Raw genomic sequence first — 23,736 nt, forward strand, 5'->3', positions numbered from 1 at the left:
AATGTCAGCATCCTTACCAAAGCTTTTGTGTTCAGTCTTCCATGAACTAAAAGCCCAGGTCTGACGGGAGAGACTGCGCATTACATACAGGTGTACCAATTTTTTTTTAAAAATACATATCCTCTGTACATCAGACACAGCTAGCCTTTAACAGAGATTGGACATTGTAAAAACAAAGTTACAAGTATTATGTTTAATTCTACACTTAGTTCTCTGCCAAGAATACAGAAGAAAACTGAGACAAAGGCAGATTCCACCGTCTGATTTGCAGTCTAGCAAATGACTGGAATGCATTTACAAGGATTTCTTTGGAAAAAAAAATTCTTCATTCCTGTGAGGGTCAAAGAGATGGGCCAAACCATTATGGTTATGCTCACCATTACGCTCATGTGCAAATTCACCCATCCATTTCCAACTCAAAACAGCGCTCATGTAACTCAAGCTCTTGCTCTTCTGGGCAGAGAGGGTTGGACTTGACATGAACATACCGCGCAGTTAACAGTGGATTCAGCTAACCCAATAGCACGTGTTTTACAATGCAACGTCTGTTTCTACACCCCTAGATAACAAAAACTCTAAACCTTAATCCATGAGTGAGTAAAAACACAAGTGCCATAGACCAAAGTGCTACACAGTTATAGCAACTATGACATTTTAGACCTGTTTCAAAGCAATGGCTTGTAACTGAGCCAATTTACACATACAAACAAGACTGTTGTGCCCTGAAGTTTCCTAACGTTCTTTTATTAAAAACAAAAGAGCCGAAGATTGCCCTGATGCTCTCCATTGTTATAAACCACACTCCAAAGTATTAAGTGAACTATGTATGAGCAAAGAACTCCAACTGATGCAGAGTTTAAAACTAGGTTTACAATTTCCTATTTTATTGGCATGGACGTATTTCTAAACTTAAAAACCCTTCTGGCAAGTTATCTCAATTTCTTATGACAAAATTTCTCACAACACACAAATATTTACAACATATACATATTTTTTTCAGTCTTTTACAACTGGTTCTTAAAAGACAAACAATTTATAGGTTACCACAGAACAAAAGCTGTGACTTAGTTGTTTTTAATTTCATAAAACTATCATAAGTTAAAGTGAATAGATTTTCTTTAAATTCCTTGTAGCATTTTACAAGTGCAACAGAAAAATATGAAGAACCAATTTAGGATAGCTGCAGTTCATTGGATAAATGTTGCCCGTTGTAATCACATTATTTCACAGCAAATTCTTGAAAAAATAAGCACCAATCATTCTTGCAAAGAACAATTTTATCTAAAAGTATTGAAAAGTGTTAAATACAAGGTGTTTAATTTACATAACAAGCAATAAATACACCATATCCAAACTTTTATTCTGCATACTGCTACCCTTGTACATATAATGTACTAAAAAGTCAGAAAATTCTCAACACCTTTTCATTTTATTTTCCTCCTCATTTTTTAAAGAAATCAATTTGACTTCCAACCAATGGTTTGCTACTATAACAAAGGCCACAAACAGTACGTCTGGGACAGCATACAGTGTTAAAACTGACAAACTCCAAGGGGGGGAAAAAAAAACATCTAGCAAAGAAATTGAAAAGCTGTAGATCATTGCTGGTGATATTAACATATACTAGAAAAACCTTAATATGCTGCTACTATGATTTTTTTTTTTAAATTGTTTAGTCAAATATCGTAAGAGCAAACTAATGCTCTTACTGATCAAAAATAATTATGTAGCCGCACTGTATTCTCATTGTCCTGCATGGAAAAATTTGATGCAATTTCGTAACTTTGCTTGAGCCTTTATTTTACAACAGAGCATTACCTCTAACTCAGAATTGCACATAAGAAGGCTATTAAAAAGTACAATAAAAATCTGCACAAATCAGACTTAAGAAGAGTCAGTATGCTGTACACTTTCTACAATATTACGTTGATAGGTGAATAAACAATAAAGAAGTGCTGCCACTAAGTTCTTCAGAAAGTTCTTCAGTTGAGGAATAATCAAATGGAATTTTTGTTGTGTTTTTTTGTTGTGGTTTTGTTGTTGTTTTTTTTAATTTTTTAATTTTTTTTTTTAAAAATGACATCCAGGTCAGCTTAAGACCTATAAGCTTATGCATTGAGCCTCAAAGACTGATCTTCTCTCCTCCTGGAAGAAATATCAATATCTATTGAATCCTTGCCAACAATAAGCCTTAATCTCTTCGCTGGAGGAAGAGGAATAAAGTCATCAAATTCATCATCATAGTCATCTTCCTCTTCATCATCCTCTTCTGATGAAGATTCATCTGCTGTTTCCTCTTCATAATGACCATAATCATCTACTTCCATCCTCGACTCCAAAAGGGAGAGAGTTTCACTACAACATACACCATTTTCGTGAAGGTCCTCAGGGTACGTCCCTCTGTTTTCTTCCTCTCGTTTTAGCTGTATTTTTAATTTTGTTGAACTATTGCCTGATCCTGAGTTAAACCCATTATTTAGCTTTGCTACATATAAATTATTGTCTTTTTCATGGTCTTTACTTAATTTGATGCTTATTTTTGAAGAATTCATTCCATCACTTTCTTGGTCATTTGCCTTGCTACTGCTATCGTGGCGTCTACGAAGAGTCAATTTAGGGATCCCAGAGCTATTTTCAAGGATAAGTTGTGCATCATACCTCGTGATTCGTCTTTTCTTTTTACTTTTTGCAGTTCTAAAGCTGTCTTTTGCTTTAAAATTGTCAGATGTTACAACAGAGCAGCCACCAGCTCCAGGGATACAGTCTTTATAGCCAACTGGTGGGTCCACCACATTATTTCTCTCTCCGAGTTCCGAATGAGAACTAATCAAATCTGGTACTTCATCTTTCACAGGTGTATTGTGCATAGTATCAGTTTCCTCTGTTTTTGCAGATGGTTTCACAAGTTTTCCTTGTCGAGATTTCTTTTTTGACATGCCTGCATCATTCTTCTGGCACCTCATCTCCCCTTTTTGTGATGGTCCATGAGCCACGTCGTTTTCATTTATCCCATGAGACTGCTGCTCTAAAGTGTCCGATTGCGTTCCGGTCAAATTATTCTTATAGCTATCCAACGTATTTGGTTCAAGCTTTATGTCAGAGGTCTCCTTCAAATTCATCCTTGTTCTCATTGACCTCCTTGTTATGTATGTGCAGGGTGGTATATCACCATGCTCATAAGCACCTTTCACAGAATTCAGTTTATTTTCTCTTGCTGCATGCCTTGTTAAGCATCCACTAGAGACTGCAACTTTGACTGGTCCCTCCAATTCTTTATCCTTTTTAATGGGCAAGTTTTTATACAAAACTACTTTAGGCTCTTTGAGAACTAAATTTCCCATTTCCAGCTTTCTAGAAGTATTCTTTTGCTCTGGCCTTTTGCACTGATTTCTCAACTTTATCTTTGAAAGTAAAGGCTTTGCAGGCTTTTTCAGTCTCTTTGGTACCCTGGAATTATTTATATGAGTTAGTTTAGATGAGGTAGAATTTGATGATGCTGGAATTCTTGATATAGACTGTCTTGTTAATGTTCTATTTTTGCTGTTCTTTTTTACGCCAATTGAAGATTTTCTGTTAGCTGCAAAAGAAACAAGGGGTTTTGTTATAACACTGCTTTATCCTGAATTTCCCACTCCCAAATGCTGTAATTATTTAATTTGTTTTAAACACTTCATCAAAATCTGCGAAACAGGCTTGATAGTATGCAGTAAGGAGCAAGACTGCTTAACCTGCAACTCGCACATGAAAGGAACTGTCAAAACAAGCCAAAAGTATACCTAAATTCCAGGTACACTTCCCTCACTGCCCCCAATATACCAAGTTTGGTTTTTACCAAATTTCTTATTCTATTGATTTTTTAAAAAAATCCATCCCACATTATCCACAGTTTTAACCAAGTATTATTCCAGCAAAATCTGAGGATCAGCATGCTCTAATATTATCCCCAGAGTTTTTTTCCTATGGGGGGTAGAAAGAAAAAAAAAACCCAAAACCTTAACTACTGTAATGGTTTCAGTTTCACATATCTAGTTGTCTGTCATCTACTGTGGTAAGCAAAGGAATTTTCTTTGCTCAAGCAAAATTGCAATGCTAAAGCTTTGTAAAATAAAGATCATGAGAGGGTTTTGGGAAGCGCGGTGGTTTGGGTTTTTTTCCTTCCATTTTTTAAAATATCACAGCAGCAAACAGGAGCCAGATGGAACAATAATATTTTATGTGGCTCCAAATCTGTCTGCTAGTTAAGTCAAAGTGTAAGTTATTTCTATTTTGCCTATACTGAGGGTGGCAAGAGTGGGGAAGGGGGGAAAGTAAATAAATGATACTCACTACTCTATGAAGAGAAGTCTCTCAGGAGCATCACAAACAAAAACTCCTTCCAATTTATTCTGAGATTACTAACTATGCACTTTCACTTCAGAATAGGTACCTGAACTATCATTCCTGGATGTGGAGAGGGAATAGTTGCCCAATTTGAAGGATCTCTAAAGGAAATGACTATTTCTTTAATAATCTCTACTAAGAGCATTTATTTAAAACCTGTTTTCCTACAGAATGTAGGTAACTCAAACTATGTAAGTTTTCTTTCCTACACTATACTACTACACGTGACAGTATACCATATTTTGAAATATGTACATTATTGATAGAACTTTAACTGACATGTTTAGAAGTATGACACTAACTATCTGCTTTCGATATAAATAAGAGAGATCAAAACAAGAACATACCACCTATTGTTCTTGAAACACTTCCGGAAAACTGTGAATTTGCTATTTAAATAGCCTTCAGATTGCTGAATAAATTACAGTTCTAAAAACCAGTATCTGAGATGCATCTCAACACTAAGAGAGGAATTCCATCACACAAAGTTTTTTTATGTTTTTATGAAACCTTTAATCCTGCACTCCCAAGCTTTTCCCCTTACTTACTTGCATTAGCTTTTTCCTGAGTGGTATCTGCATCAGTGTTAGAGCTGACGGACTGGCTGTCTGAATTTTTGCTGCTGTCACCCAACTTTTTAAGTCTGTTCAATCGTTTATCTGTTTCTCTCAGTCCATATTTACTATTAATCACAGGAGTAGGTGCTGGCAATCCCACTCGTGATTTAAAAGCACCAGTTCCACGTCTACAAAGAAAAAGAGGACATAATGTATTATTCTTCATTTCAGATACAATAGTTTGAATCTCAGGTATATTTGGATAAACAAGACCAATAACCACTGAATTTATTACCATTTTGTAGGCTGTTTTAGTAAGATATCTATATATTTATCTCATTTTATTAGATGTGCAGAAAAACCTTCCATTTATTTCTTGCAAAAAAACCCCTGCAAAAGTAGGTTTCCCTTGCTTTAAGTATCGTTTCATAGTTAGATTACACAGGTGAAAACGAAATACGGTAGTTCAAAATACTACTTATATTAGCTAACAACTTAAATTTTTCCTAATCATAGACTAGTAAAAAAAGCCACCTTCAGTTACAATGCTTGTTACTGCATTAGCAAGAGTTGAAAAGTACAGAAAATGGAGTAAAATTAACACACAGCTTTATCTATGTTCCTTCATAATCGAAAGACTCCAGTATGTATTTACCATGAAAATGAAACGGCTGAGAAAAAAAGAGAAAAGAAAGAGTAGGTTAAGTAAAGACAGATAAGGATGAAGATGAAGAACTCCTGTACTTGCACTTCAACCACTACTACCAGGATTCCTTCGATACTCTTTAATAATCCAGTACACTTGCACTTCACAGAATTACTGAAGACAACTTCAATTTGGATTCCAGGGTGTTGTACTGGAAGAAAATCTACAAAACTTAACCAAAAGTGCACCAAAAAGATCAGACAGGATTTTGAGCTCCACAAGGCTAATTATTATGCAGACAGAGTATCTGTTCTCAAATTAACTGGTATTTGTTTGATCTGGAACATTCTTTCAGTATTATTTTGAATTCTGCAAGTTACAGGCAACTTAAGATACTGGACTGAACTTAGCACAAGCAACAGCCGCTTCAAATCGGAAAGTAATGGTGCTATAAACAACCAGAACTGTCTTCTGACAGGTCATCTTTGGTGCCCAGTTAGCCAGTGTGAACAGCAGGCTCACCTAAAAAGAGTGTGTGCACATATGTAAAGATATGCAAATTTTCTTGGTGATGACTTTTGGAGGCTGGGGGGGGGTGTGGGTGGGAATTGTACAGTGCCAGCCTTCCCACAGCTCCCAGACATACCCCACAGATTCTTAGAAGTCTAGCATTTTAACATTACAAATTAATACCCTTTACAGCATAGTCAAAATTGGGTCACTTAAAGATGATTTTTTTTGGTGGCGTACAAAGCAACAGTTGCCTCATCAGTGTTGGTAAGGACTCATTTTTTCCCTGCTCAACTCCCCTAAATTCAAATCTCTCACATTTGATTGTGGTAACACAGCCTTGTGACTGAAAAGCAGATTCCTGAAGTCAGAATTACCCAAACGTTAGCTTTAAAATATAACACTTTCATGTACTTCAAATATGAAGTTGACAAGTTAGTGAAAATGTTTGCACACATAAAATTGGTTTATCCTGAAAGAGAAAGTATGTCAGTATTACATTAAAATCAACGTTCAAAGGAACTTGAGCAAAACAAAACACTACCACTCCAAGTAACAAGGAAAGAACAATCACAGTGCCTCTTTATTCAATACTAAACTGCTCCCAGGACCGAAGTACATTTTTACTAGCAGCTTTCTAAGGAAAGCCTGAGACTGTACCCTTCACTTGGAACGATCTACCAACACCATATGAGCTTGGAGGTCCACACCAGAAGGTTTTCCCTTGAATTGCAAGAATTGTTAGTGACCAAACTAGGTAGTAAAAATGAAGGTAGGATTATTAAACTATTTATATGCAGGTGCACTAAACTATTTCTCAATATGATTTTGTCCTTTATAGGTTGTTTTTTTCTATCTACAGTTAGGTCATACAGTAACAGAACTGTTATAGGTTCTGTGCAGTTCCTCTTGGAACTAGACGAAGCTCTCCCACATGATATTGAGCCTCCATGCTCACAGTAAGCAGAAGTTTCCATGTGGCAAAACCCAAGCATGAAATTTTTTCAACTGGTTTTGTGAAGAAACAAGATTAGGACGGCACAGGTGAAAAACAAATATAACAACTTTGCTGTTATTGTGTGATGGACAATATGTGTGCCTAGATCTGCAGGCAAGTACTGTCCAAACCAGTAGATCTTTATGAATACACAAACTCCCAAGTTCTAATAACATAAGGCAAAAACTACTTTGCCCATTCCCAGCAGAACAGAACTTCAGGTCAACACAGAAAATATTCCTGAAATCGGCTTTTTCCAGTGCAAAAAAAAGAGCAAAAGTCTCCAGTCAGTTGCTAATGGTCTTGTAAAAGTTACAACTGCTTTTCCTTCCAATTCTACTTTATTCAGTACAAATATCTTTAAGAATCTACACTTCTTTTTTGTTATTCTCATTTTGGGCTATCTCCAGAACAGAGAGTCAAAAGAAAAACAGAATGCAGGAGTTCTCAGGAAACTTGACCACTCAGTAACAACATTAAAAAAAAAAAAAAGCATTACAATAAATAGCTAGGAAGCAATTATAAATGTGTCCAAAAATTTGAGTACTCATAATCAAGGACTTTCAGTTTCACAAAAATATATCATGAATATGCCCAATTCCATCTGAAACTTATTTACATCAATGTATACCTTTCACAGGTGTAACATTCGCAGTATTCATTATTTTCTCCAAAAAATCCATCTCCGTAGTAACAAGAGATTTCTTCTCCAGGTTCAATATCTCTTAGAGCTTTCACACATGCTGTATCTCTGCCCGTTGATACAAACTGGGGAAGGAGATGACAGGGAGGGGAGAAAAAAAAGTTAATGATTAAGGTTGAACAGTATCTGAGTAAGAAAAAAAAAAAAGTAAAACAGTTGGGGAGGAAAAGGTGCAGGGACAAAGGGGGAAAAAAAAAAAGCGTGGGGTACTTTATTTATTTGCTTTTAATTTCTTGCTTACCTTACAGTTAGGTCTGCAATCTGAAAAAGGTCCAAAAGATAAAGTCAATTAACTGTTGATAAGACCTGAAACATGAATAGTTGTAGATATCTAAAGTAAGGATTCACTCTGACTTCAATAACTGTAGAATCTCAACTAAATACTGGGAGTTATGTTAGTATTGCACACAGCTATACATCAAAAAATACCTATTTTGATATAGTTTGGTTTCTGAGCTCTTCCCTATGCTATCACAAATGTTCAGTTTCCCTCCTTTTCAAGGTAACAGGATTTATCTTAAATCGTCCCTGCTTTTTCTTCAGAATACAAATGCAACAGAATCAGTTAAGCTTCTGTGCAAAAGGTTAAAGAAGGCATTAAGAAGTTCATCTAAGAAATACGTTACTGCTGACTAAGTTCACAAAGAATTCAAGGTAACCCACAATATGCTCCACTAATTTAGCTGCCAATTCCAAAGTCTCTGTGAAGGAAGAAGGCATCAACTTCCTAGAGCCTTCCGTGCATTTCACAGTTGATCAGTTCTGGTCTGGGAAAATCCCGACAGGATTTTGTCCCACGGTAACCCAGTATGCCAGATTCAGCCATTTTCTTTAAGATCCCATGCTGCTCAGCTCACGTGTAACAACACCTCTGTGCAGAATTGCTTATATCCTGTAACATACTTCCTATACTTACTACTCACCATGATTGATAAATGCAGCAGGACCAAGCCACAGTTGTGCACAGTTTTTCCGTGTGGAATACATGACACTGAAGTCATTCTCCCCATGTCTCAGCAGCATGTTTTCTTCCATTTCTGATAGTTCAGCAATACAGCCCACAAGTAATTCTATCTTATCATTTCGTTTCCTTTAGCGTTAAAAGAGAAGCAGAAATAAGAATACGTATGCCAAAATTACTTCGTAATTTCACAAAAAGAAAAGTTGTCAATAACAGAAGTGTGTTGTAAACTGTTTCTCAACCCCTATAAACCTCATGTTTTATTTCAGTTAGAGATAGGATATTAGGCTAAAAAGACTTTTTAATCAGACACAAAATTAAGGTCTTTATGCTACTATATAGAATCAATTACATCAATTCTGACAGACACTACCACCATTGTTCCTACAATTTCCTGAGACTGCAAGCAAGAAATCGCAAGAGTTGATTACTTCAGCTTTTACAGTTGTTCAAACCAAAAGCAAGATTTTTTTTTTTTTTTTTTTTTTTCATTTGTGCACACTCCCTCCCCATCAGCACTTGAGACATTTTGACTTCCTCCAGCTGCTCTTGTCTGCGTTTCCTATACTTCTTCCTTTGGCCAGGAAAACACAGCACAGTGAAGATGCTTAGAACTCCATGGCTTTTTAAAAAAAGGCCCAGTATTGACTCAAAAAAAAAAAAAAGGCCAGAATTCACACAAGATATTTTCCTCTCTCACAAGTAGTTCTTCATCATCAAGCTGGTCCTCGAAACAGACCACTGGAGTGGGGGGAACAGGGACAAGAGACTACCAACAAAACCCAACAAGACTGTGACACCTTCATGTGCAGACAAGCCAATCTGCCATCATAAATACAGCAGATCAGAGGAACTGAATACTCAGCCTAGAAAGAAGCACACAATTTCCACATTATCTTGTAATGGCACTGTTTCCACAGCTCTTTAGAGTGGCCATTCCAAATTTTGGCCAGATTACTCTGAACACAGATGAATATGGAGATACTAAATACACACAAAGGACAGAAACCAGAAGATAAGCCTTTTAAAAAGTGCAAAATTCTCTTTTTAGAGAGTGGCCAGAACTCTTTCAGTTTTGAGTCTCAATAGTTTTCCAGGTATTAGCATGGTTAAGCATCAGCCTTCCTGCCTTGCACTCTTGCAGGTCACTCAAGATTTTGAGCATGAAAAGTTAATTCATTTTCAGCACACATAAGTGCAAAGCTTTCACCCCAAAAAAATCAGCGAAGAAAAGCATTCAAACAAAAAAACCACCCCAAAAATACTGATTGTATCAGGATCGTGGAACTTCCAGCTACAGTCTTGAAGAGCTAGAAACTGGCCTCAACCTTCTGAAAGCTTACTCTCCCACACACTGGGGCCCTAGCCCCACTGTAACAGCATGCTTACTTAGTACGCTGCCAGCATAACGTCTAGCTGCTCAATCCTAGCTCACACATAATAGCCCATCATCATCTCAGATGTGCTGCTATGAATATCTACTGCCACAAAGCAAAACAAATATAAATTGGGGGGAGGAGGAGAGGGGGAATGAAGGGGAAAATTTATTTTAAAATCTTATTAACCCAGCAATCTGCTGGTGCTGCCACAGACACGCTTATAACGAAGCTCAATTATGTGTCAAAATGAGATGGGGAAATACGCTGGGGTCCCAGCTTTGTGTTTCTAGGAGAGATTTATCTTGCACAATCAAAATATGCAAGTAACACCCCTCAGTTTCACAAAGGTGAAAAACTCATTTCCCCCATAATTATTTGTTATATAACAAATTCAGCATAACGTGAGTCTTGACATGGCTATGTCGCTCACAAGAGGCCAACAACTCATGATTAGAGGAAAATAATTATCTGCCTGAAAACAAACTAAAAAAAAACTTGTTTACTGAAGACTGTATGGCTACGTCCATATATACAAAGGAATGTCTTACAGATGCATGTATTGTGTGTCAAGTACTTAGCAAGGACACCAAATTTAATTTGTAAGTAAAACCACAAAACTTTGCATTTCACTGGCTGCAGTTTTAATTCTACATCATACTTTTAAAATATCTTTTTTAGAATCTTTCAAAATAATTGACAGAAATAGAATGCAACAGTAAAACGTATTTCTTACCATTCTTTCGTTGCAACAATTTTGGCTCCATTTTGCTCAGAAGAATACCGATTACAAGGTAGTATCTCAAACCCACTGTCAGTTGCAAACATTCGTAAATAAATAAATACCTGCAATGAAAGAAAACAGTACTTTTCTGTTACAAGCGAAACAAAAGCAGTGAGGAACTTTATGCAAAAATGAGAGTCAGTGAACAGCATAAAAAAACCACAAAAAATGGATATTGCAATGGGATGAAATGCATTTCTGATTATAAATTTTAGCTATACACATTATGTTAATCTTATTTCTTCAGAATGACTTACAGGAATCCTCACATGGATAACATGACTATCCAAAGAATTTTACAAAACCAAAGATGCCTTGAATGCTACAAAATTGGCCCAACCAGTGAAAAATTAATAACTTCTTCTTAAAGTCACCACGAAGTTGCATTTGAGAATTCTTCTCAGAGCTTTTGGAACCACCGAGACCTAACAATCTACAGGATCCAATTTTATTCTTTCTAGTTCTGCAAAACATATTACTTCCGTGACAAACCTAGATACTGAATTGAGGGATTGCTGGATCAATTCTTTAGTTAAAGTGTGGTTTAAAAACACTTCAGGAAAGCAGAATTTGCTGCCTTCTTTTTTCCTACACTACTAGTTTTGGTGCAGTTTAAATTAGGCCAAATTCCTCTTGGTTGTGTCTAAAAACAATGCACTCATTCCTGAAGGAGTTCTTTTTTTCTAAAGGGAAAAAAAGATACTTTGATTTCCTTGCAACTTTGAGAGTCAACAACCTTTATGTTATATACAAAATCGATTTGGGGTGTGGGAAGTGGAGGAAGAGGAGTAAGACTCCTACATAAAGCCCCTATACCCAAAATGACTGGGGTATTTTTCAGGTAGGAAGGCTTCTCCCTTTCCCTTTCTTTGTCACACAATTTGATTTACAATAGCTCTAAGTAAACACACCCCCCCCCCCCCAAAAAAAAAAAAACCAAACAACAAAACACAACACAAAACAAACAAACAAAAAAGGAGGGGAGAAACTCTTCCAAAGAAGGAAAGGAATCCTTGAAACTCTTCTCTCCCAGAGGTAGGTCTTTGCTCTTCTGCTTATGACTTAAGCCAAGAGCAAAAGAGGTAAATGTGTTTTCCTTTCTACATGTCTATTAACTTACCATTGCCTTGTACTTAACCCAAAAAAAAGGGGTGAGGAGGAAGCTAGCTGGGTTTTAAAATACAAAGGAAGTTTCTGTTAAAATGCAATCAAACAAATAACATATAACAGAGCAGTGGATTACTTTACTACTACTACTACATTCCTAAGAAATTTTTACATTTTCTTAGCCTTTCAACCATCTGAAAAAGCACATTAATTACAAATACACCTACATGTTCCTTGAATAACCTTTCCTGCATTTTGTTCTTGTTAAGAAAATAGTGCCGGGCCCAGTCACCTGACGTCAAGGACTTGAAGGCTTTTTCTAAGTGCTCATCTTTCTTAAAACGTTCAATCACCTCTTTTAGTTCTTCTTGCCTTCCTTTAATAGGTCGAAATCTGAAATAAAGAATAAAGCTATTCCAGTCCACTGTTATTTATTCTCAATCCTTCCTCATAGTTACTCACAGCATAGAGCTCTTTCGCTAGCCGTATAAATATTTAACTCCTAGCATAAAAAAACCTGACCATTACATACTCAAATCACAGGCCCTCATTTCCTGAGATAATGGTAGGGGTAAGGTAAAGCCAAGCATACCACTTGGAATGTTAAAACCCTCCATTCTGCTGAGAAGTACAATTTATTTATAAAACAAAGATGAACCAACACAAAACACTATTTCATTGTTTTCAATGCCTATGGTTTGGAACAAAGCAGTTAAAGAACTGGTATAATAAAAGTGTTACTGTCCTTACTTTCCTAATAAATTTACTATCATTAAAAGTGCATGTGCAAAAAAATCCAACAAATAAACTGGATGCTGTAAGTTTCCCAGTTAACACTGGTATCAAGGGATCTATGCACGGTTCTAGCTTCAGTAGCTGGGTTGGAAGGGAGTGGGGTGTGATTTTAAATTTAAGCCCTCTACAACCTCACATGCTACACTAATTTTTTTAAATAGGAAGCAAACAATCAGACAGCGTAACTGAAAAGCCCGAGTAAGAAATTTCAAAACAGAAAAATGCACAATTATCTTGAAGAGTGATTTCAAATCAACGTTTGCCCAATTCAAAGCCTCATTATATTGACAAATCTTGACAAACCCACTATATGGGTTTACATAGATTGCAAACGTAACATTTGCATTCATACAAAACACAGCTCTCAATGACTACACAAGAAGTATCTATAAATAGTAGCACACAGCATAGATACTACTTCTGTGGAAGACTGAAGTTCCACAAGTTTGCGCAATCATAAGAATTTTTCCCCAAAATATTGCCTACAGGAAACAAGTAGCTGAAAATCATGGGTACATAAAATATGAAAATAAACCCCTGTACATTAGCAGAGAACTTTGCCTTCTTCCCAAAGCTTGAGATTTAAGAAAAACTATCCTTCCTATCTTCAACAGGAAAAAAAAAAGGTTACAGAAAGCACCTACGTGACTGCAAGAAGCAGGAGCTCCATTTTTGAGCTGCAAAACCATCAAGAGAAAGCAGAACTTAATTAGAGATTATGTCAAATCTCTGTGAATTGCCTTTGACTGAGCATATACCCATATATGCTCCACTTTAGGGTGGAAGTGGGGTGTGTGTACTTTTAAGTGTATGACACACCCCAGGGGACTCTTCACAAAGATAAAAATTTTCTAGGGTTATGAGAAACGGTTTTCTGCAGCTCCTTTTAAAACTCACACCTTTTGCTTACACAGCATATGACAAAAGTGTTAAAGAAGCTAACAGCTTTTGATTAAATCCATAAGACTAAGTCCTGTTACTTGTTGCTTGAAGTGTGCTACCACGCTAATTTTATTTCCTCTTACTTACCTAATGAAGTCTGTATTTGACAACAAAAGTAAACAAGGGGAAATAAATTAGTGAAGGTGGTAGACAGAAACCTCATCAACTCCCTCACTGATACCCTGTTTTTTTAAATTACTGTATCACTTGGCTTATCCTAATCTTAGAGTGCTGAATGTTGCAAGTAACTTCTTTTCATATGACCAAGTAAGATTTGCTACTTCTGTGCAACTTGTATGAAGGAAAACAAGAAACCTTAAGTGTTGCACTTCCCAATTTTATTTCACCTTGTAAAACAGAAAGAGTTTAATCACAAATAAGTAATAATGATGAGGATTCAATTTCCTTCATTAGAAGTAAAATGCTGTATTTATGCTCCTGACACAATGAAGACCTCCTGACAGCAACATCACTTCCAGCAGCAGTGCAGGTTATCAGCGTTCCATGCACTGCTTTTACACATCTTCTCTGCATTCTCCAGCTGAAAAACTTCCTTGTAATACAAGGACTAAGCAATCTTATAGATCTTTCTGAATATGGCAAAAATTATCAGCAGAAACTTGTGAGCTTTCAGAGAAGAAGATACAGTAAGTAGTTCCAAGAAGACAGCAGATAAATTTTCTTCTGGCTGGGATAACATCTAACAAGATAGCAAGAGTCCGTCAAGAAACAGATGCCTACTTAGAATTGTAGTATGTACCATGCCAAGAAGTTTCAAATCAAGTTCTTTATTAAGGAATATACTTACTCCATCTCCCCCAAAAGCTAACTGCCTAACAAGCTGCTGAGACCTCATCATGGAAGAACACTCCCTTCACACTACAGATGACAGGATCATTATTATTTCTGCTCTGTAGCAGAGCAAAGTCTCCCTCAACTCATCAGTCAGATACAAGAAGCCTACCTCCCCATTCTCCCAAAACTGGAAAGACTTCTCCCAGATTTGACAGTCAGAACCCACAGAGCTTCCGCAGACATTAAGGGAATTTAAAAATGATACAGCCTGAACTGAACCTGACTAGTTTCAGAATAGGTCTTGCTCTCAATTGCAGTTTCAATCACAAACAGTTTTCCCAACAAAGACCCAACTGTACTTACATCATGAGAAGTATAAAGCACACCAATACGCACAAACATGACAGGTCAACATTTTGTTTACATCTTTATCTGTGAACATTACAGAAGGAAAAGCCACAGGATTTACAGCTAAAATTGGTCTTCAGCTATGTCTATTCTTGCTGGGCTAAATGAATGATTTTCCTCTCCCTTATGTTTTATATATGTTGAAATGCACCATTTTTTTAGTTAAGTGAGCTGCAGGAGAAAAGATAGGTGGAAAAACCATCGCATTGAAAGTTGCATTAGCACTCGAGACAGGCAATGTATGTGCTGACAGACAAATCATACCTGTTTACCATCAAGAAGCTTAGTCTAGGCTAGCTAAAGCAAGCAGTATCCCAACTCAACCACCAGTGAAAAAGAAAAAAAAGGGCAAAAAAAAGCAAGATGGATGCTAAGCTTAAACAGTGGCTCTCAAGATCTATGGAAAAAGAACCAACACCGTACATCTTCTAGCAATTACAAGCACATCTTACAGCACCAAAGTGATGCTCACATTTCAGGTCTTTCACAACACAACCATTCTCAGAGGCTGACTAGATGTCTACCTGAGTAGCTACCTTAGGTAGCTGAGAACCTGTCCCCAGCCCTTTAAAAGTCACCCGCATACCTCCATGGATCACATTCAGCAGATGTTTCTACAGGTTCTTGTCTCAGACACTCCACACTGCTGGTGGAATTCTCTTAAATGTCTAGCAGAACTCATGTAACATCATTCCTGAGAAGCAGAATAGTTAGTGTATGCCCAAGTTTTGAAAAGATCAAAAAGAAGGCTGGAAACAGGAAGGGGGTGAAGAGATTGTAAAAACCCCCAAACATTAAAAGGTCACATGAATGTCACACTGTACGCTAGGCATTTGAAACTTGAAACAGGAACTGGGTTTTCAAAGAAAACAACTGTGCGCACTCAAAGGTTAAAAAATTAATACCAAGGACCTCCTCTAGCACCTCTACCAAAACACTGTACTGCCTTTTTTTTTTTTTTTTTAACACAGTGACAAGATAGAGATCATGAGAAAGAATAAACAGGAATCCAAATAAGCAAGAAGTTGTGCACAAATACATAGAAAGATGCTGGAAACCAACATCACAATGTACAGTGTTTCACTTCAAGGGTTCTCAAATGAAGCAGAATGCCACTTTGCACCCTAAGCCTGAGTTAGGGACTTGTTCACAGCTCAACAGCACACGTAAACTGCACTTAGAGCATATAAAGTTTATGAGCTAATCCAGAATACTACCACCCAGACTCCTCATGAAAGCTTCAGTACTTTCACAGGTATATCTCCATACATATACTTTAAAAGGTACCTTCTGATTTGAGACACTGAAGAAGCCAATATGCCAAGAAAGCCTAGAAGTCAAGTGCTCCTTAAGAATTTGAGGGTCTGCTGATAGATACTTCACCTCTCCCAGGAGTATTGTGAAATGGCAGTTTCTTCATCAGTCTTTCTCAGCACTACCTACCAAAAAGCCAATCAGTTTTGACAAGCAACCTTAAATACTGTCATTTTGGCATTACAGGGCTTCCTTATTTACACACAACACTGAAAAAAAAATTAAAAAATCTACACATCTGCTGGAAGAAGTCTACATGACTGTTTTTGAGCACCACCATGAAGAGAGCCTGAAAAGATCCCACAGCTAAACGTATATATAAAAAACTGGGCCAAAGAAATTGGCTTCAGTGTCAGTAAAATAGGAGACTAGTTCAAAGAAGAGAAATAGAGAGACAGAAAGAGCATAAGAAAACCAACGAAACAAACCAGTCAACCCAGTCTCTAAAGAGAGAGTCAATTAAAATCAGAATTGTTTATCCAGACTTCTGGTTTGCACCTACGAACAGTACCTTTACTAGATTCCATCATGGAAATGGAACAAGACGCTCTGGTGTTTGAATCTGCTCACAGGCACAAGACTCCTTGAGCCACCCTACAAAGAGCTCCAGGGATCAGGTCTCACAGAACATGGAGTCTGCTGCAAAACAGTCTGTTGTTAAAAGGAAGCTAAGAATGACAAACCCAGCTATCACAATATCTTTAAAGAAATAATAATAGCCCTTCTTCCTGACAAGCTGCAGAATAGAAACTTTTCACACTTTCTAGGAAATATTTATTCTTCCCTAATCAACAAGATCCAAAAAAGCTATGGCTACTGCTATTTCAAAATCAGCTAGAAGACGATCTTATCCCAGTTAAGGGCAAACTGAGGTGGTCTCAATAAGGAAGATGTAGGAAAATGGCTTGGGGAAGCAAAGCTCTTTCTCTCTCTCAAGTTTCTCTTACCTCGGGAATACTTAAAGAATCTTGAAACTCCAAGGTATAAAGCCAAAGGTCACTGAGATGCTTGCCTATAAAGGAAGTTAAAGGAGAGTTTCTGGTAAGTTCAGAAGCACAGTATCTTGCTCAGTCTCAGTCACTGAGAGCAGTGAGTTTGAACAAAAAGGATAAATTGACCCTGCAAGAGATCCAGTATGGAACTCCATATAGTGTACCAGTGCGTGATAAAGAGTTATACTTCTAAATTAACCTCTGACTAGGGAACATCAAGAAGAGTGAATTTATCAAAACACAGCATCCCATTAGCCTCTTAACAACAGCGACTATGTCTGGATGACATTTTTATTTAAGTGGCTATGGAAAGACAGCAAGTTACTGTTCATCTAATACCAGAGAGTCAGCAGAAAAGCTAAAACTGCAAAGCTGTTAAGCATTCAAGACAGCACAACAAGAGCCGAAAACCATCTACTTATACCAAGTTTATTTGGTTAACATATATTTTGGCTTCCCCCCACCCAACCCTGTAGAATGAGTATCTTAATTAAAAGCTAGTAGTATAAAAATCAACTTGTTCTGTGTTTAATCTCCAGTGTTGTTAACTGGAAAAAAAACCCAACATTCTTTAAAGGCTAAAGTTCACAATGGCATTTTTCACGAAGAAAGTAATCCACATTACTTTAATTACTTGAATTGAAACTATATATGCACCAGTGTGGTCAAAACTCCAATACGGCCTAGCACAGATGTAAAGAAAATGCTAACAGCCACATAATTTCATTCTCTTTAACATGGTTAGCAAATAAATGCCTTTTTTTTTTTAAAAAAAAAAAAAAATAAATACCAGGGGCGGACTGGGGACGGACGGGACATGACACAAAAAAAATCCCTTTATTCCTATTCTGACACTCCACATGGTAAATTTAATTTAGCAGTTACCATGACTACTGGATGTAAGCCACTCCATCTTTTGCAGATGTAACACTTTTTATTAGAAAATTATTATTTTTATTTTATTAGAAAAACTGTGTAAGAGTAAGGTGGTGGGTGGTGGTTGGGTTGTTTGGGGGGGTTTTTTGGTTGTGATTTTTTTTTTTTAATCCAAAATGTTCAGCAGCAGTGAAATAGTTATTTCCAATGTAATCACTGTGTGTGAATAAACACACATTGTGTGTGTCTTCCTTCACAGTCAAGGAAGACAACCAGGAGCAAGCTAAAGGACTTTACTGAATTCAGTTATCAGCAAAAAGAAAAAAAAAGGAGAAAGCACATTTTACACAAAAGTCAAACAAAACCATTTTGGCAAGTACACAGACACTGAGGTCCGAAGAATATGAAAGCTTCATTTTGAAACAGGGTGTCACTGCATAAGAGCTGTGTACCTCCAATCCAGTATCTCCATAGTGCTGAAGCTGAGCTATACAGCCACATAACCTGATTTAGCAGACGCCACATAATTTGTTCTACCTCCAAAACCCTGTTCAAGATGAATACTGGCCCTTTAATTATTATATAGAAATGAGCTAAGCACAGAAGAGATTCAGCACAGACCCAAGAATGTAAGAAATACGGAACTGCTTTGCCTTTTTTGTCTTTACTGCTCAATGGTGACTCTAAGGCACCAAAGAGTGACGTACCCTGCCAAGTTCAGGAAAAACTGATAGTTTACACCAGAACCAGCAAATTGCTCTTGGTGCAGTGTTGAGAGCGAGCGGCTTCCCATACCACATCCCCAAACACTTCATGTTTGCTATGGAAAACACGGAAATTCTTAAAGCCTGGACCTTTAGTCTCACATTATCAGACAAAAACCACCTGCACCACACACCAGTTTGTAACTTCACCGAAAACAGCAATACAGAAGTTAGAAAACACCTCTAGATTCTCCTAAAAGAGACTACAAAAGCATTTGACTTCTTAAATCACGTGCTAACTTAGAAAGACATTGGAACTGCGCGCAGTATTCCCTAGCATGATGCTGGTGCTTTAGGAAATCGGGAAACAACAGTGACTGGTAACAGCAGCAGAATGATCAGGAGTCTGGCTTAAGATCTAAACACTAACACATTTGTACACAAGACAGTAAAGAGTGGATCAGCCATTAAGGCATGCAACTTCAAGATTCAGTGCTCAGTCTAGGAAAAAGCATCTGAGAAGAAGAGACGGTAAGACAAGCAAGAATTCACTTGGCTTTTTACAAGTGTCAGTTTTAATCTCTAGTAGTAGACAACCTTCAACCCAGGAAGTAATAGCTTGCAAAATCAGTTTTGTTTTTACAAAAAGGACAGGCATGCAAGACTAAGCTAATCTTAGAGCCAGGATAACCTTTGTCACAAAAAAAAAAAAAAAAAAAAGATGTCTGGTATAACTGGATTTGTACAGGAAGCAACAAAACCTCTTAGAACAGTCATATTTGACAAGACTATACTTCCTAACATGTGAGTTGGTTTTTTTATTAACTGCCAACCTGCTATTTTGTTGAGAGAAGAGCTACCAATTTGATGAAAGATGAAAAAATGACCACAGGGCCTGTAAAGAGGGCCAGAAGCTCTGAAAACAACCTGCTTTCTCTTGGAAATCCAAGAGGAAGAAAGAAAAGTTACTTCTGGGTAAAGCTACTGAAGACTTTTCCAGAGCTACATTTTAAGCTGTCCATCCAATCCCTGGTGACAAGATGATATTTTAGAGGAACACTGGACAAACTCACTGGGGGATCTGATTGCAATCTTTTGAGAATTAGTCTTCAGTTCTTTCAGACATTATCAACTTGATAGCTTACAGAGCTAATAGCCCATTTCCCAAGATGGAGAGCATTCAGGAATCGCAGGACTTTATTTTTATGGTCCCCGGAAAAAGGAAGAAAAATAACAATCATGTTCTTGTCATCACTGTACCGTAAGATCACTAGTTCAGTATAAAGAAGATGGAAAACAAACACGTTCCAAAAATAATCTAGATATTTTACTACAACGTTACGAGTTTTTTTTCCCCTCTAATCAATACACTCTGGGCAAAACAAGAGGTCTTCATCTAAACTCTTCAACTAAAGGAATGAATGAAGTGCTCATATAGAAGACATTTGTAGATACAAAAATACACACTTGGTTTCCAGAGGTATGGTCAAGTACAACTTCAGTAAGTGGTCATCAGCTTACGCTGGGCTGCTTAGCTGCAAAAATACAAACCTCTTGCACATTTCCAACAGCAAAGCAGAATGCTGGCACAGTCACTCCCACAATACCTCTTCAAACAAATTGGAACAAGGGAACAGGAAATATTTGCTTGCCATCATAAATGGCTGCTTTATTTTAAGCACACCTCAATATACAAACTATGTGCCTAATACAACTTCATCACACTGAAGCAGAAGATGCCTAAACATAAGCTGCAAATCTTAATTTCTACTCCAATCATGTATTTGAGTATTAATATCTGGTATTTTCAAAAGTGTCTAGTCTTTGCGTATTTGCTTTCCCCCCTGCCTTCCCTCAAAGCCATATAACAATAAATCTCTGGAGCTCTAGAAAGAGTACAGCTTACTACATGGAGGGAAGATCATCTAAGCATCACAGCTACAACAACAAGCAGATGTCATCACTGTACCAAAAAGATAAACAAGAACTATGCTGATGCCTTTATTTTAATTCATTGCAACAACAGAAACTCTCTCAATAAGACATTATGAAAGAGGCAAGAAGATGTGTTTCTGGTAGAAGTTGTAAGCCTCACCTAAGTATTTCCCACAGTGCTCCAAGATTATTAACTATTGTCCTTGAAGACTGCCTGTAACTGCTCTCCAAGTCTAAGAAAGGAAGAAATACATGATGACAGCCTTTGTGTAGTCTTTTGATTCAAATCAGTAACTAAAAAAGTATTTTAGGAGTTGAAAACGTACCAGCAGAAAACAACATTTATGAAAGTAGCTTCTCCAACTATTAAACAACGAATACCTCATTTCCTTAGCAAAATGCTTAAGAATTAACTAGCTGTGCATAACCTGTAGACTACCATTCATGCAACTAAACAAAGAAGTCTTTTGAGCATAGAGATTTAGCTTGATTAACTGCTGGAAATACAAAGACACTCCGAACTGAACTGTAAGAGTATCTACCTAGACACTGTTTTGGGCACAAATAACCAATAGCATGGAGGGAAGAGGAAGAACTCGAGCATTCCTCTTAAAGGTGGATGTCACACTCTCCAGTGAAAACAGAAAATCTTTTTGGAGTAAGTCTCTACAGTTATTAGGACCACACTGCTACAATTTCATGTGCAGCTCATGCTGTCGAGTTATACCAGCAACCATTATGTCACGTGACACCACCAATTAATCTAGCGGTCATTTTTGAAGCAATCTGCTTGTTACATACATTGAAAAAAAAAAAATCTACTTAACTGATACTCTGGTTATGTGACCATGCTGCACAGGTAAACTGTTCTTCTTTTAAAATAGCCACAGCAACAGTTTGAAGGGTTGAGCAGCCTGTTTCCCATAATGTGCTGCCCGGAAACCCCAGCTCTTATTATTGTACAACAATAAGTAGACTACTCCCGTCCTTAGAAACTTATAATTTATATATAGCTTCTCCATTAAGCTAGCAATGCAGATCTCATATGCAAACGAAAGCTTAACAGAGATCTATAGAATACACTTGTCATCAGTGGTATGTCTGTAAAACAGGAAGAAGCATGCAACAACTAAACCCTGAGATCACACTGAATTTAAACCAGAAGTATTCAGACAGGTGCGTAACAGCGCAAAAGTATGTGCAATTCTGGTAAGTAAGTTCCCAGTGTGCGTATTAATTTATCTTATGCATACAGACACGTCAGCATTCCTTCAGCATGGGTCTGCAAGAACTTTAAATCACCAAAGTGCTCAGGAACTCGTATCTTTCTTGTGATGTCATAAGAGTAAGAAGAAAAAAAAAAAACCAAACAAAAAGTCCCCAAATACTAACTTCTGTCCTTGAAATATTTCAAACGACTAATGCTTTAAAACTTACACTGAGTTAACTGTTTAAGCTAGGAAACAGTGTCTATTAACAACCTGTTCTACAGCATAAAATGCACACGAGGGTCAACAGAAAGACCTATGATAGCATTACAAAAGCACACTGCCACAGAGCTCCGAGTTCCAGTCTCACGTGCAACAGCATTTAAGGCAGAAACTACTTCCAAATTGCCATTTTTTTTTTCAGACTTTTGTAAACATGCAAGAAATTCCACAGTTTTGCTCTGATTACATCAACTATGAAGATCAATTATTCTCTAGAAAAATAAAGACAAGTTACCTAGTATTCATTTTGTGTGTCTGAAAACCTAAATAGGGATCAAGAACCAAACTAGTTGCTAGGTCATCGTTTTCACACAGCTCCTTGGCAGACATTCCAGAGGAAGGCACATAACGACTTTGACCCTCAAATCCTGAAGCACCGCTACCTGCAAATAAGAGAGCATAAATTAGATTTCATTTAAGGAATGTTATAAAGCCCAGCTACACTCAGGGATGGTCAGCCAAAGACTGGAGACAAAAAATATAGCACAATTTAGGAAGATTATAAAATATCTGAAGAAGCAGAAGCACAGTGAATTTTTCACTCTTGCTTTTGTTCATTTATGCAGCAGTCAAGGGAGAAAATATTTTAGAATATATTTAATTGGTGTCTCTAATTCATTTTGGTTTCCTTCTCTCTTCCCCCTCCCCAACTACAAGCATCTTGCCAGACTACACAGTTCAGTCATGCATGCCTCAAACTTCTGACCTATAAACGTGATGAAGCCGTGAAAATTTCAAACCTGATTTTCCCAAAATCTGAAAAAAAGAACTTACTCTGCATTTGTATTTAGTCTTTCATCCCAGACCAACAGTGAAAATAAAAATCCACATTCCTTAAAACCGTTTCATAATGACTATTGACATATGTGACTTCATTCAAAATAGGGATTACTTTCACATGTGGATTCACTAAAAGCTGGGCTAGTAATTCAAATTATATGTGATCCACTTCCAAACGCACCAGTTCTCCCTTAATGCCAATCATGTATTCTATACTTACACCAGTTCAAAATTAATTTACATTCTTATTCTGACTCAACTTTTAAACTGATCTGAAGAGATCCATATTCCTGAAGGGAGACAACACATCCAACAACTAAAAACATAATTAATACTTGTGATGATAGCTACATGCTGAATGCAGACCTCCTTCACGAATTAAGACAAGACAGAAGCCTGACTTGCAAATTGATAGATGAATCACATACAGCACTCAGCCGCATAAACGTGTACGTACATCTGCTTGATCTTCTTTCAACTCCATTTTTTCCTGTCTTTGGATTCTCCTTTCCCGCATGCTGCAATTTGGTCTGATTCTGCGCATGGTCATTAGACGACTTGCTTCCACTTCTCCTGCCATTCACCACCATGTTCTTGGATTCTCCCAGCCACTTCATTCCCACAGACAATCTGACTCAGTTGCATTTAGTCACTTTTCAAAAGGCTTGGAGAAGTAGATGAATA

General features: G+C 37.2%; 1 protein-coding gene across 2 annotated transcripts; it reads right to left on the reverse strand.

The window, feature by feature from the left end:
- Positions 1-2,066: 2,066 nt before the first annotated feature.
- On the reverse strand, positions 2,067-23,669 carry SUV420H1 (suppressor of variegation 4-20 homolog 1 (Drosophila)). 2 transcript variants are annotated; one of them, XM_009704651.1, is made up of 10 exons: positions 23,510-23,669; positions 22,508-22,655; positions 12,249-12,414; positions 10,867-10,976; positions 8,717-8,883; positions 8,035-8,054; positions 7,722-7,858; positions 4,929-5,125; positions 3,690-3,692; positions 2,067-3,577 (listed from the first exon to the last, which is right to left on the reverse strand). In XM_009704651.1, exons 1-10 carry the CDS (start codon positions 23,667-23,669, stop codon positions 2,109-2,111), a joined length of 2,577 nt encoding a protein of 858 aa, XP_009702953.1. In that variant the 3' UTR covers positions 2,067-2,108. The 2 variants fall into 2 exon arrangements, with proteins under 2 accessions (XP_009702953.1, XP_009702954.1); XM_009704652.1 differs by lacking the exon at positions 3,690-3,692.
- Between the last annotated feature and the right edge of the window lie 67 nt (positions 23,670-23,736).

This window comes from Cariama cristata, unplaced genomic scaffold (assembly GCF_000690535.1).
Source record: "Cariama cristata isolate BGI_N322 unplaced genomic scaffold, ASM69053v1 scaffold97, whole genome shotgun sequence".
NCBI lineage: Eukaryota > Metazoa > Chordata > Aves > Cariamiformes > Cariamidae > Cariama > Cariama cristata.

What these genes read in the sequence shown, in the direction of transcription:
- SUV420H1 (XM_009704651.1), bottom strand. Translation starts at nt 23,669, where the DNA reads ATGAAGTGGCTGGGAGAATCCAAGAACATGGTGGTGAATGGCAGGAGA. An exon ending in ATTGCAGACCTAACTGTAAG is followed by an intron (nt 7,859 to 8,034) that starts GTAAGCAAGAAA and finishes CTCCTTCCCCAG; the next exon opens with TTTGTATCAACGGGCAGAGA. An exon ending in GAATGTTACACCTGTGAAAG is followed by an intron (nt 5,126 to 7,721) that starts GTATACATTGAT and finishes TTTTCTTTGTAG; the next exon opens with ACGTGGAACTGGTGCTTTTA.